The following is a 14542-nucleotide window of genomic DNA, read 5'->3' as shown; positions in this document are numbered from 1 at the left end:
CACTTTCCCTTTCCTTTCTTCTGTGGTTTCTTTGCCCACTAGGTGGATTGCACTGTGGTACGAAGGTGAACCCCCTGGGCTTGCCTCAGGGGGGCCCCTCTAGAGGGGTGCTTATAGGAAGCAGGCAATCTCGGGCTGTAGGGTGTTAGGAAAGTCTCTCTTGAGGCAATTCCGTCCTTCCCTTCGACGCCTTTTAGAAGGTGGGGGACGTTGGAGGAGGAATTGTAGGCAGTTTTCTTCCCTAGGTAGTTGTGGTTCTGCTCCTCGGAGCAGTCTTGTTGCTAGGTTACTATAGGGAGCCAGGTCGTTCACTTGGCGGGTTTTTTCCCGGGCATAGGAGGTCGAATAGCGACCGACCTGTGCTCGGGCCGGCCTTACGTCCGTGAACGACTTGGACCCAACACAGAAACTGACACTATACACATTTACACACTTATGTCATGAAAAATGCCACGAATGAAGATAAAATCCAGTGACTCTAAAGACCCTAGGAAGAAATCTGGTTTGCTTGCCATCCTGTCAAATAATGATATATATGTCACCAAACTGATCTCTGTCTCTGACGGATACGTAATCATCACCTCAAATGATGAAGACCTTGACAAAGTATTCCAACAAAAAACAACAAGTGAACTTAATGAAAATGATTTCTACCCTCTAATTCCACCAGAACTGAGAGCAAAAAGGTCTGTAATAGTTTTCAATGTTGACCCCCACATATTCAACAACGAGGAACAAGAAATACAAGATGAGCTCCAAGAACACAACGAATGGGTTAAGAATAATCTTAGCAGCATTTACAAATTCCCCAACTCCAAAACTTTAAAAATAACTTTTAGTCAAGCTGCAACAGCACTAAAAGCTCTAGACACCGGCCTGAAAATGTTTCAGATGAGCATCCCTAAACACAGAATACAGCAAGAAAAATTCTACCAACTCCAAACTTGCTTTAGATGCTACGCCATCGATGATCACCATACCAACGCGTGTCCTCTAGATAAAGATTATAAAGTATGCTCTGAATGTGCAGATCAAGACCATTCATGGAAAGACTGCAAGAACACTAAAAAGAAATGCATAAACTGCAAGGGTGACCACAGAACACTATCCATGACATGCCCTATGAGAAAAACAGCAATAAAAGAAAAAAGGGAAATGAATAAGAACACCAACACCTACGCAGGGGCCGCTAAGAACACAGCATCAACACAAAGTTTCTCTGCTCATACTAACATAGACAAGGACCTTCACCTCAAAATATACTCTTGTATGCTTCATGCCCACATTATGAACATCTCTGAGCCTGGATGCTTTGAAGCTGAGCTCAACGCAACCTTCACAGCCAACAACTTGCCAACTATCAAGATCCCAAGAACCCCTAAGTCAGATCTCCTCATCAAAAAGCTCACAGAGGAAGAAGAAAAAACGGTAACAGACACAGAGATCACAATCAAACGCACACAAGACGGAAATAATAAGAAGCAAGATACCTACCAAGAGACAGGAACCATGGAGAAACCAAAAAGCAAGAACAGACTCCACAGCGGTGACATAAAATTACATATTTACACCTCAGAAAGCACAAGATGGCCACCACACCTGTCACCCACAGACCTGGTTAAGAACATCAGAGAAAATAAATTCAAGTTTACATACTCTGACCAATCCTTTGAAGATTCAGAAATTCTCCATCTTATTGAATTTAATGAAATAAAGATGGAAGAATCTTGCTGGTGCATTGTAGAAGATAGTGTTTTCCGCAAAATAAAATCAGGCCAGATTAATGATAAATCACCTCTACCCAAAGATCTAAGAAGACATAGAAAATTCTCTAAGTAAAACCAATATATAAATATAAATTTCATACAAAGAAGCAATAAATTTAACCAAACAATAAACTATACACAATAATGGCTCTTAATACACTTAAAGTAATACAACATAATGTCCAACACTGGAAAACCAGGAAAACCACACTATCAAATATTTACAGACACTTCGACCCTGACGTAATTCTAATTAACAGTCATTGTATACCAGACACCTATATTATGAGAATTCCTTCCTACAACATAATAAAGAAAAACACACTAAATAATCCTGCAGATGGTACTGCAATTGCAGTGAAACGAAATATAAAATACAAAATACTAGATGACTTTATTTCTGACTTAATTGCAATAGAAATTGAAACAACAACGGGTAAAATAATTCTGGCAACACTATATCAACCTCCAGCACGAAACTTCATACCGATCCCTGACATAATTAGACTATTTCGTAGACAAACTCCAGTATATATGATAGCAGACTTAAACGCCAATCACCCTTGTCTAGGTTACAATTATACAAACACGAAAGGCCACCAGATACACACACTGATACACAATAGAACATTACAACACAGGGGACCTTACTTTCCAACATTTTATACACAAGGAAGGGGCACAACACCAGACATAATACTCACCAACTACAGGACACATCACAACATAGTTATTACACCTGGCCCTCTCACTTCCAGTGATCATATTCCTATTTTACTCACCATTTCATCATCACCCATTTTAATACCAGCTCCAAAAAAACCGAATCTAAAACAGGCGGATTGGGAAAACTTTAAAAAACATATTAATGATAATATAGCAGATGCTAATCTGAATCTTACTGAAATAGAAAACATAGACAATGCAATAGAAAACTGGCATAACACAATTGATAATGCCATTAAAAATCATATCCCATTCACTAATCACCGACAATTACCTGCCCCTAAATTAACCGAAGAAACTAAACTCACAATAATTAGGTTCAATGCACTCAGACAACACTCACAACAATACGGCTGGGACATAAATCATTACAGACTGTACAGAACATTGCAAAATACCCTAGAAGCGAGGATGATAGAAGAAAGTAACAAAAATTGGCATAATTTATTAGAAGAAGTATCCGCCACATACAAAAACCCAGGTATCTTCTGGAAGAAAATAAAAGTGATCACTGGAAATAACATTCCAGAACCTGAATATCTCCTGAACTATAACAACACTAAAATATACAAAACAGAAGAAAAGGAAGAGTTACACAGACAACACTGGTCGCAAATATTTGAAGAGGAGGCAGAGGATGAAGAAGAAGAAAGTGAAGAAATATACCAATTTTTACAAAACAACCTAGACAGAATATCCCCCTACGATAACACTGACACATCACGTCTAGGAACCTGCGCTCTTGACACACAAATAACACCTGAGGAAGTAGGAAATGTGATTAAAAATATTAAGAAATCCAGTCCAGGACAAAGTGGGATAAACAAAACGATCCTCCAAGCACTTCCTGATAAAGCCATCACAAGACTTACACACATTTATAATAACACCATCTCTGCAGGCTATTTTCCTGACACATGGAAAAAGGCCATAGTCCGGTTAATACCTAAACAAGGAAAAACTCCACACAAAACTGAAAACTACAGACCTATATCGCTGCTGGAGGTACCTGGAAAAATTTTAGAACGTATCATCAATAGCAGACTGAGGAGACACCTAGAATTAAACAATAAATATAACAATAACCAGTTTGGATTTAGAGAGGGCATAGGCACAACACATGCACTTGCAATCATAACTGAACAAATAGCACAGAACAAAGGAGACCGAGGACAATGTCAAATTATATTCAGAGACGTAACCAAAGCATTCGACAAAGTTTGGCACATAGGATTAAATTTTAAGATTTTACATCAGCAACTTCCTACTACTATTGAAAAATTACTTTGTGACTTCCTTGATGATAGAACAGCAGCATTAAAAATAGACAACTACATTGGACCTTCCTTCGAGCTGGCTTCAGGAGTTCCACAAGGGAGTGTACTGTCGCCAACACTCTATACCATCTTCACAAACGATCTGGAAGCATCAGATAGAAATTTAAATATATGCTACGCTGATGACATAACCCAAATCACTGGATATAAAGGCAAATCTAAAAACATATTAAACAGGCAAACAGAAAGAGAAATACTGAAAGTAAATGATTTCGAGAAAAAATGGAGAATTAAAACCAACTTAACAAAATTCACTCCTCTATACCTTGGTGCCAGAATCACTAACCCACTTATTATAGACGAAGATCCCATAGAATTCAAATCTGAAGGTAAATGTCTAGGACTACTTATTACAATCAACGGGTATAACAAACATATTCAAGACAGAAATAATAAGGCCTTAGCAGCACTTAAAAAACTGTACAGACTACAACACATGCCAGAAAAGATAAAAATTCACCTAGTGAAGGCTCTAGTACTACCAATACTAGAGTACCCACCAATACCCACTCATGCACTTAGCCAAACACAAGTCAGCAAACTACAAAAAATTCAAAATAAAGCATTAAGATTTGCCATCAACCAACGATACCCATATACTATGAATAGTATGCAAATCCATCAATACACAAAAACGCTACCACTAAACATCAAACTACAAGAAAGAGCTAAAAGGGTATGGGATAGACTAGAAGACTTACAACACCACACATTAACTAAACTCAAAGAAAACAGAGAGAATATTCAGAATTACAACAGAAATTTCCCTAGTAGCCTAAGTCGCTATGACGCCACTCCAAACCCAAAATACTATTAATTCGAAACACACTTACCTGTAGATACGATTACCACACTTACCTGTAGCAAAACCAACATCAGTAGTACGGACACCTGAAAAGAAAAACAAAACATTAAAATCAACACACAAAAAAACACATAAGAACACTTACGGTATGGGGATAATGGGGTCGTTCTTCCTTTGCACTGCGCCCTGAGTTGCCGGGTCGTGGGAGCCGTTGAGCTCGGTAGTGAGAAGCAAGGAGGCTTCCCGTGGCCGGCCCCCTCCCCCGGCAAGGGGTGGTGTAGCCCAGCTCTGTTAGCGGTCATCTGGCAGCGGTGAGAGGTAGAACAGGGCCCCGTATCAACTCAACTCTTCCTCTGTAAGACAGAATAAATATAAAGCAATCTTTTTGACAGGGACGATGATGGTTTAGCTGGGTTTTGCTTAAAATTAATAGTAAAGAAATAAAAATGCCTAATACACACACAAAAATAAAAGAGTGCAGCCTCTTCACAAAAAAATAAAATACAATATATATACAATAAGAATAGCAAAGTGGTCTGCCCACAAAATTTTACTCTTATTCTTTCCTTCACTTTCTTTCTTTTCTTCTATCTGTCCAATCTCTTACTCTTCCCCGTCTTTCTGTAAAAAAAAAAAAAAAAAAAAAAAAAAAAAAAAAAGAAAACGAACACTCGTTCTCACAGCAGTACGGCGACACTATGCCTCCCAAAGCATCAGGAAAGGCTGCCAAGAAAGCTGGCAAGGCACAGAAGGCCATTGCCAAGGGCGACAAGAAGAAGAAGCGCAGGAGGAAGGAGAGCTACTCCATCTACATCTACAAGGTGCTCAAGCAAGTCCACCCAGACACTGGCGTGTCCTCCAAGGCCATGTCAATCATGAACTCGTTCGTGAATGACATTTTCGAGCGCATCGCTGCCGAGGCATCCCGCCTGGCACACTATAACAAGCGCTCCACCATCACCAGCCGGGAAATCCAGACCGCTGTCCGTCTTCTTCTGCCTGGTGAACTGGCAAAACACGCTGTTTCTGAAGGCACCAAGGCTGTTACCAAGTATACCTCCTCCAAGTAAACAGGTGGCCAGTATACTGCTGCCAGTATAAAATAATACCCGGCTCCATTGGAGCCACACTTGAAAAGGAAAAAAGATACGATATAGACAAATGCATTATTATTATAATTATTGTTATTATTATTAATATTATTATTATTACTATTTTTATTATTATTATTATTATTATTATTATTATTATTATCATTATTAATATTATTAATATTGTTGTTTTTATTATGATTATTATTATAATAATTATTGTATCATTATTATTATTATTATTATTATTATCATTATTATTGTTATGCTTATTATTATCGTGATTATTATTCTGTGGAGATAAAGAAAAGATAAAAAAAAAAGAGAGTTAAGGAAAGATAAAAATTCTCCCAAGTGAAAGAGATATGGCCATGGAAGAGGGAATAATAATAATAATAATAATAATAAAAAAAGGGGGGAAGGATATTGAGTTGAAAGTCGAAAGTTAATTATTAACCTGATACTGAAAGATGGAAAATAAATAGCAGCTCAGTGCTCTTCTGATAACGGCGGATCTCACGGAGAGCAACGGTTCCAGGCCTGTAACGGTGGGGTTTCTTGACACCTCCAGTGGCTGGAGCAGACTTGCGAGCTGCCTTTGTAGCAAGCTGCTTGCGGGGCGCCTTGCCACCAGTGGACTTGCGAGCCGTTTGCTTGGTACGTGCCATAGTTGTGGTAACAACAACTCACAACGAACACTCAGCTGAGTCTGCCCGCGCTATCTATCTATCTATATTTATAGAAAAGATGGGTGAAGGAAGAATAATATGAGTATAAGAGGATAGTGAGAAATAATGTAAGAAGTATAAGATTAAAGATGGTGGGCTGTCCACCTTGCTATTTTACTTATTGATGTTATACTGTGTATTATGTGTTTGTGAGAATGTTTGTGTTCTGTGTGCTGACTTCATGTGATGGCACGGGCCGCGATTGTTCTCCCTGTTACACCGCAGGCGAGTCGAGAGAGACTCTACCACTACTCCCTCGCCGACACCACACAACTCCCACCCCCTATAGGTAGGTCCCCGGGTGTCGGCGACTCAGGATGAGGTAACCCCCTCCCCATCTACCGCTTGCTGGGGGCCAGCAAGCCCTACCAGTGGCCAGTACCCCTCGGCTGTGCACTACGGTGTGGTGAACACCGGCTTGGCATACCGCCTCACCGCCGACTCAGGGCGCGGAGTGGGGAGAGAGGAGGTCAGCTACGAGTCCCATGTGAAGCATGTGTGTGTGTGTGTGTGCTGTTTAGAGTGTTGGAGTTACATAATATTCTTTCCTTTTCAGATGCCCCGTGTGTGCTGAGTTTTTGTGTTTGGCCATCTTCAGGAATACAGTGAGTAAAGGTAAGTGTTTTAAGGTGAGTATGTTTCCTTTATTTTCGATTTGTTAATAGATTGGGTTGGGTATTGTTTTGCATGCCTGTAGGCTGCTAGGGAAATCACGGTGGTATTTTACTATTTGATCTGAGTTGTCTTTTAGGCTTTGATAGATAGGCAGGCCCAACTCATCAATTTTTTCCCAAATTGTCTTTCCTCTGTAGTGTAGACGTATATTGAGAGGTGCTGTTTTGGTGTGTATGTGTACTTGTTCTGTTGTCATGGTGTAAGGGTGTTTCTGATTTGTTGCAAATCTAAGTGCTTTGTTTTGAACTTCTTGAAGTTTGCTAATTTGGTTATTGCTCATTGTGTGTATAGGGATTGGAGGGTAATCAAGTATTGGTAGTATTAGTGCTTTTACTAAGTGTATTTTTATTTTCTCTGGCATGTTATGTAACTTGTAGAGCTTTTGTAGTGATGCTATTGCTATATTTTTACGCTCCTGTATATGTTTGTAGTAGCCACCTGTAGTTATGGTTAGACCAAGGCATTTGCCGGTACTTTTAAATTCTATTTCTTCTTCGTTAATGATGAGTGGAAAGGTAAGTTTTGCTCCAAGGTGCAGAGGGGTGAATTTATTAACATTGGTTTTTATTTTCCAGTTCCTTTCGTAGTTATTAATTGCTGTTATTGCTCTCTCTGTTTTTATATTGAGCATGTTCTTGGACCTTCCTGGGTAGCCAATTATTTGTGTTATGTCGTCTGCGAAACTGATGTTAAGGGTTTGTATAGGTTGTTGAATATCATTGGTGTAAATTGTGAAGAGTGTTGGTGACAGAACACTCCCTTGTGGTACACCGCAGTTTAAATTAAATGTAGGACCAATGTAATGATTAACTTTTATTGATGCTGTGCGATCAGATAAAAAGTCGCATAAAAATTTTTCTATTGTAATAGGGAGTTGTAGTTGTAGGATTTTATGCTTAAGACCGAGGTGCCAGACTTGATCAAAAGCTTTAGATATGTCTCTTAGTATGACTTGGCACTGGCCTTTATCTGATTTATTGTGTGCTATTTGTTCTGTGATGACTGCTAGTGCTTGTGTGGTGCCTCTATTACTACGAAAACCGAACTGGTAAGTGTTATATAAGTTATTAATTTCTAGGTGTGTTTTTAGCCTTGAATTTATCACTCGCTCAAGGATTTTGCCTGGTACTTCTAATAGCGTTATTGGTCTGTAATTTTGAGCCTGTTGAGGGGATTTATTTTGTTTAGGGATTAGTCTGATGATTCCATTTTTCCACTTGTCGGGAAAATAGCCTGCTGAGATAGTGCTGTTGAATATTTCTGTTAGTCTAATTATTGCTGTGTCTGGTAGGTGTGTTAAGATTGTTTTATTAATTCCACTTCGTCCCGGGCTAGTTCTTTTTAGCTGCTTTATGATGTTTTTTAATTCTTCTGTAGTTATTGTCGTGTCAGTGTGTTGTGTGTTGAGTCTGGTAATGTCAGAGTTATTGTAAGGAATTGTTCTGTGGGTGTTATTTCTGATGTTATGTAAGACAATCTCATTTTCCATGTGATCTTCCTCTCCATCCTCCTCTCCACTAAAGATTTCTTGCCAGTACTCTCTGTGTACTTCCTCTTTTTCTCTGTCGGTGTATACTTTGTTGTTATGTTTGTTCCTAATGTAGTGGGGTTCGTTCTCTCTGTTGCCTGTCAGTAGTTTAATTTTCTTCCAGAATGTTGTAGGATCTCTATAAGTGCTCGAAACTTCATTTATTAGTCTGTACCAGTGTTCTCTATTTTCCTGTATTAAAGCTTCGTGTAGTAGTGTTTGTAGTTGTTTGTAGTATCTGTAATTCTGATAGGACCAACCATGTGCACGTGAGTAAGTCTGTAGTTCTGTAAAAAGTGTCTTAAGTAGTTTTGTTGTGTCTGTGTGTTTGGGTGATGGTAGACATTTGTAACGTGTAGTGGGTATGGCTTGTTGCATAGCTTGCTCTATTGCCTGGTGCCAGTTTTCAGTGGCAGTGTCTATTGTTTCAAGTGTTTCTTCGTGTAGTATGTTTGTGTGTAGTGTGTTGGTGACATGTCTTTTAAATGTTTCCCAATTTGCTTTATTGTAGTTGGGTCTTGGTGGAGCTGGAATGGGTATAGGGGCTGTGGCTATTGTGTAGATTATTGGAATGTGATCGCTTGTGGTGAGGGGTCCTTCTACTGCATGTGTGTTGTGGTATGTGCGGTGGTTTGTAAGTATAATGTCTGGTGTTGTGCCTCTTCTGTGTGTATAATAAGTAGGAAAATCTGGTCCGACATGTTGTATTAGTCTGTTTTGTATTAAAGTGTTGATTTGTCTGCCTTTGTTGTTGCTGTGAGTGTATCCTAAGTTGGGGTGATTTGCATTTAAATCAGCCAGCATGTATACTGGACAGGTACGTCTAAACAATTTAGTGAAGTCAGGTATGGGTATATATGTTCTTGATGGTGGTTGATATAAAGTTGAAATTATTATTTTTCCTGTGGTGGTACTTATTTCTACTGCAAGTAGATTTGATAGGAAATCATCAAGTAGTTTATATTGTATGTTCTTTTTTATTGCTATAGCTGTGCCATCTGACGCATTATTGAGGGTATTTTTCGTGTGTACTCTGTATCCAGGAATTTTCATTGGTGTGTTTTCTTGTATGCCGTGGCTGTTTATGAGTATTATTTCTGGGTCTTTTATTCTGTATGTGTTGGAGAGTGATATTCGTCTGTTGTTCCAGTGTAGTACGTTGTGTTGTATTATCTTAATGTTTCTTAGAGCCATGTTGTTTGTGTGACTTTGTTGGTGTGTGTGTGAGTGTTTTTGTGTGTTACTGTGTGTTTTTTGTTTTTAGTTTTTGTGTTTGCCTAGCAACTGGAGACCTTTCATTGCACTGTCCTGTTCTTATTTTCCTGAATACACTGTCTTCCAGTATAGTGAAGCAGTCTTTCAACACTATATCACCTTTTTTGATTAGTCCTATCACTTCGTGAGATTTCATGGTTGGTTCATTGTAGGTGTATTTATATGTTCCATCCTCTATTCCTTTTATCAGATGACCCATTGTGATGTTTTTAGGCCATCCCTGGCTCTCTCTTGTTATTATTTTAAGTTCTATTTCATCGCTGTCAAGTTGTTTCTTTGTGTTTGTTTGTGTTTTTTGTTTGGTAGAAACTTGTTGGGTGTGTGTGTCTAGTGTTGTTACATTTTGTTGTTGATCTGTTTGTGTGTCTGTTAGTAGGTCTTCAGTTTCCATTAAGGATAGTTTTTCTGTGTCGGCTAGAAGTGAGAGGAGTTTTGAGGAATTAGGTGTCTTGGGTATTTTTATTTGGGGAAGTTTATTTTCCTTTAGAGTGGCATTAAGTTCTTTCTCATAGCTTCCTGGTTCTATTACATTCATTAGATGAGCGTGTATCATGCAAGAGTATATTTTGAAATGGTCTTCTCTGCTGATTTTTGTTGATGTGCTGTTATTCATTGTGGGGATGTTGTTTGTCTTTGTTATCTGGGAGTATGATGCTGTCTCCTTTTCTTCCTCTCTCTTCATCTTTATTACATCTTTTCTTATTTTGCATCTCATAGATAGTGTTCTGTGGTTTTCTCCACAATTGATGCATTTTTTGCTCTCTTTGTTGCATGATTTCCACGTGTGCCCTTCCTCGGCACACTCGGAACATATTTTATATTCTTTATGCTTTGTACAGTCTTTTGTAGTGTGAGATTCTATCATGTAGCATCTGAAGCATGTTTGGATGTGATAAAATTTATCTTGCTGGATTTGGTAATGTGGAATTTTCATGGAAAAAAGCTTTAGTCCATGTTCTGTAGCTTTAGAGGCATAGATTGCCTGAGAGAATGTTATTTTAATTGTTTTAGAGTTAGGGAACTTGAAAACATTATCAATATTGCCTTCCAGGAATGAATTTTGAGTATACAATTCATTTAATATGTCGTCTTCAGAGTTGTTGTAGATGTGTGCATTAACATTAAAGGCTATGACTGTTTTCTTTGCTTTCAGTTCTGGTGGTATTACTGGATTCATGTCTTCTTGGGAAAATTCTTCCTTAATCTTGTCCTTGAATATCTTTTCTTGCTCTTCATCTGACGAGACGATGATGAATCCATCTTGGACTGGAATTATGTTGGTAGGGAAGACATCATTGTTGCTGAGTATTGTTAGGAGAGTGTTCTTTCTTCGTGGATCTTGGCTGTTTGTTGTTTTTATTTTTACTCTCGCCATTTTTCACATGATAAAAACAATAATTCCTATAAGGGGGCCGAGGCCCGACAAAAACCCACAGCTAATAAATGGATAGAAAAAAAAGAAAGAGAAGGAGCCTGCCTATGTGGGGCAGTTTAGGCACCCAGCTCCTAAAAGCTGTCGTAATGGCCCTGCCCCACGACCTAGCCCTAGCAGAGATTTCCTCTGAAGGAGGGGAAAGGAAATATCAAGTTGGAGGTAAAGAGGGAGGCTTACCCAGCAGCCTTCTAAGCCAGAGCCAACAGATCCACCTAGTTACCGAGGGTCACTCTCGGGAACGTTCTGGGTCCGCTCACTGCAGTCTGGCAAAGAACGAAGCTGGGAGCAAGGAAGGGAAAGGGGAGGATGGCGAGGAACCACAGGGCGAGCTCTCAACCGGACAGGGAGAGCTCCGGTACACAGTGGGACCTGGGAAAGCAGCTGGTGTTCTTCCGTCTATGATCACCTAGCTCCTTGACTCGGTGGCGAGTAACTGCCCGCGCTTCCCACAAAATCCCTTTATATATGAATCGGGTGGGCCCGACGACTCCAACCCTGCCTTGTGATTGGTCAGAAACGTCCAGTGAGGCTCATCGCCCACGCAGTCACCGCATGAAAGATGTGATCATTATTGTTAGTCTAATTCATTTTGTTCTTATTCTTATTCTTATTCTTTCTTCCCTCATTCATAACAAATCTTGGAAAATATACAGCAGAACTGACATGTCATTTAAAATTCTAAGACAATTAGCAAGAAAGTTGTGATATTCTTATTTTTTTCATTCTTTTTATTCTATTTTTTTCTTATTCTTGTCATAATTAATATTGTTATCTTTATTATTTTCATTTTTTTTTATTATTCTTCCTTATCTTATTCTTATTTATCCTACTTTTAGAGAGATGAGGCTTGTGCGGTCACCCATCCAAGTTCTGCCCGGACCCCCTGCTTAACCTTGCTGATCCCGCCGTCAGCTGATTGGTCAAGAGCGGAGAACAAGGTGTTGGGAGGGCTTATTTCTCTTATTCTTATTCTTTCCTGTATTGTTGTTGCATTGTTGTGCTGAAAATGTTGGAAAATATGCACTAAAATTAACCCTTCATTCATAATTCTACGACAATTAGCAAGAGAGATATATTATTACTTTTTTCCCTTATTTTTGTTCTTTTTATTCTTAATCTTCTTATTTTTTATTATAGTTGTTATTGTTATTTTATTATTTTCGTTTTTCGTTCATTCTCCTCATTCTTATTGCTATTTTTTTCTATTCTCAGAGAGATGAGGCTTTTGTGGTCACCCATCCAAGTTCTTCCCGGACCCCCTGCTTAACTGCGCTGATCCCGCCGTTAGCTAATTGGCCAAGACCGGAGAACTAGGTGTTGGGAGGCCTTCTTTCTATTATTCTTATTCTTTCTTCCCCCATTCATATCGTTGTATTGGAAATGTTGGAAAATATACAAAAGAATTCACCTTTCTATGACAATTAGGAAGAAAGACATGGGATGCTTTCTTTCTTTTTTTTTATATTCCTTTATTGTAATTTTTCTTATTCTTGTTATAATAATTCTTACTGTTATCTTTATTACTTAAAATTTTCGTTCATTCTCCCTATTCTTATTCTTATTTTTTATTTTATTAATTTTTGTTTTCAGACAGATGAGGCTTTTGTAGTCACCCATCCAAGTATTGCCCGAAACCCCTGCGTAATCTCGACGATTTCATTTGACAATACCTATTTACTTATTTATTTATTATTATATTTATTAAAAAAAAAAAAAAAAAAGAAGAAAAGAAGATGAAGAATAAGGTATGTAATCGAAATACTCTCTCTATACTGTAGCAATAGTTTAGCTGGATGTGCTTGTATTGTGTCAAAAATACTTGCAATATCTGCAATTGTAACCTGCAGTGTCGGCATAATGCATAATTAAGCAATGAAAAGAAAAATTAATAAAAGAATAAATGAAAAAAAGAAAGAAAAAAGATACAATTAACAACTAAATATATTAGCTACCCCTCTACGTTTCTTTATCACTGCAGAAAAATGGAAACATTTTAACGTAGACTTGTCAAAATTCAACTGAAATTAAGGGTTAAATAAGGATCGTCACCCCTTCCCCAGAGGATATTCATTGTCTTTGAATATATATATATATATATATATATATATATATATATATATATATATATATATATATATATATATATATATATATATATATATATATATATATATATATATTCTTTTTATTTAAAGTCTTATTTACTCATGTTAATTCTTCTTCACTAAGAGACAGAGAGAGAGTTAGAGAGAGAGAGAGAGAGAGAGAGAGAGAGAGAGAGAGAGAGAGAGAGAGAGAGAGAGAGAGAGAGAGAGAGAGAGAGAGAGAGAGAGAGAGAGAGAGAGAGAGAGGTAACGTCCTTGAGGATAGCAGCTCGTCTACGCTCCGCTCAGTGATCAGCGTTAGAATGTAATTCCTCATTTCTTAAAAAAAAAAAAAAAAAAAAAAAAACAGAAACTTTATTTAGGGGGCTTGCTGGAAACAAACTACAATGGAGGAAAGAACAATATGTCTGCTATATGACCCACCCAGTTAAATTTTCAAGAAGCAAACGCAAGTTGGAAAATACAAGGAAGATAAATCTTCATTTATATACGTTTTATGGTAATTTCTGCCACGCCTTCCTCTATTCATCAAACGTCACTGACACTTATTCCCTTTATTTTTTACTTTACAGAATCTTTTGTAGGGCAAGACTCTAGAGGATATGTGCTTTCATAAGGTCTATAATGCTTTGCTTATCATAGAGACATAAAAAAATAATAATAATAATAAAAATAAATTAATTAATTAATTTAAAAAATCAAAATAAATAGATATATAAATTAATTAATTAATCAAATAAATTTCTATGCTTCACCTTTATAGCATTCGTATGAATGTCAAAACAAAACAAAAAAATATAAATATAAATATTAATATGAAAAAAAAAATTTACTAAATATATGAAAAATAGCATTACTACTACTACTACTACTACTACTACTACTGCTACTACTACTACTATTTTTTTTTTTTTTTATGTAGGAAGGACACTGGCCAAGGGCAACAAAAATGTAATAAAAAAAATGCCCACTGAAATGCCAGTCCCATACAGGGGTCAAAGCAGTGGTCAAAAAATGATGAATAAGTGTCTTGAAACCTCCCTCTTGAAGGAATTCAAGTCATAGGAAGGT

General features: G+C 37.7%; 1 protein-coding gene across 1 annotated transcript; it reads left to right on the top strand.

The window, feature by feature from the left end:
• The first annotated feature begins 4813 nt into the window (after window positions 1–4813).
• Window positions 4814–5704, top strand: LOC135114352 (histone H2B). The gene has a single exon (XM_064030258.1). The coding sequence runs from the start codon at window positions 5333–5335 to the stop codon at window positions 5702–5704; it is 372 nt and encodes a 123-aa protein (XP_063886328.1). The 5' UTR covers window positions 4814–5332.
• The last annotated feature ends 8838 nt before the right edge of the window (window positions 5705–14542 follow it).

Source organism: Scylla paramamosain, chromosome 27 (genome assembly GCF_035594125.1).
Source record: "Scylla paramamosain isolate STU-SP2022 chromosome 27, ASM3559412v1, whole genome shotgun sequence".
Lineage (NCBI taxonomy): Eukaryota > Metazoa > Arthropoda > Malacostraca > Decapoda > Portunidae > Scylla > Scylla paramamosain.
Note: the sequence above shows the minus strand (reverse complement) of the source record. Positions and strands in the feature narration are given on the sequence as shown.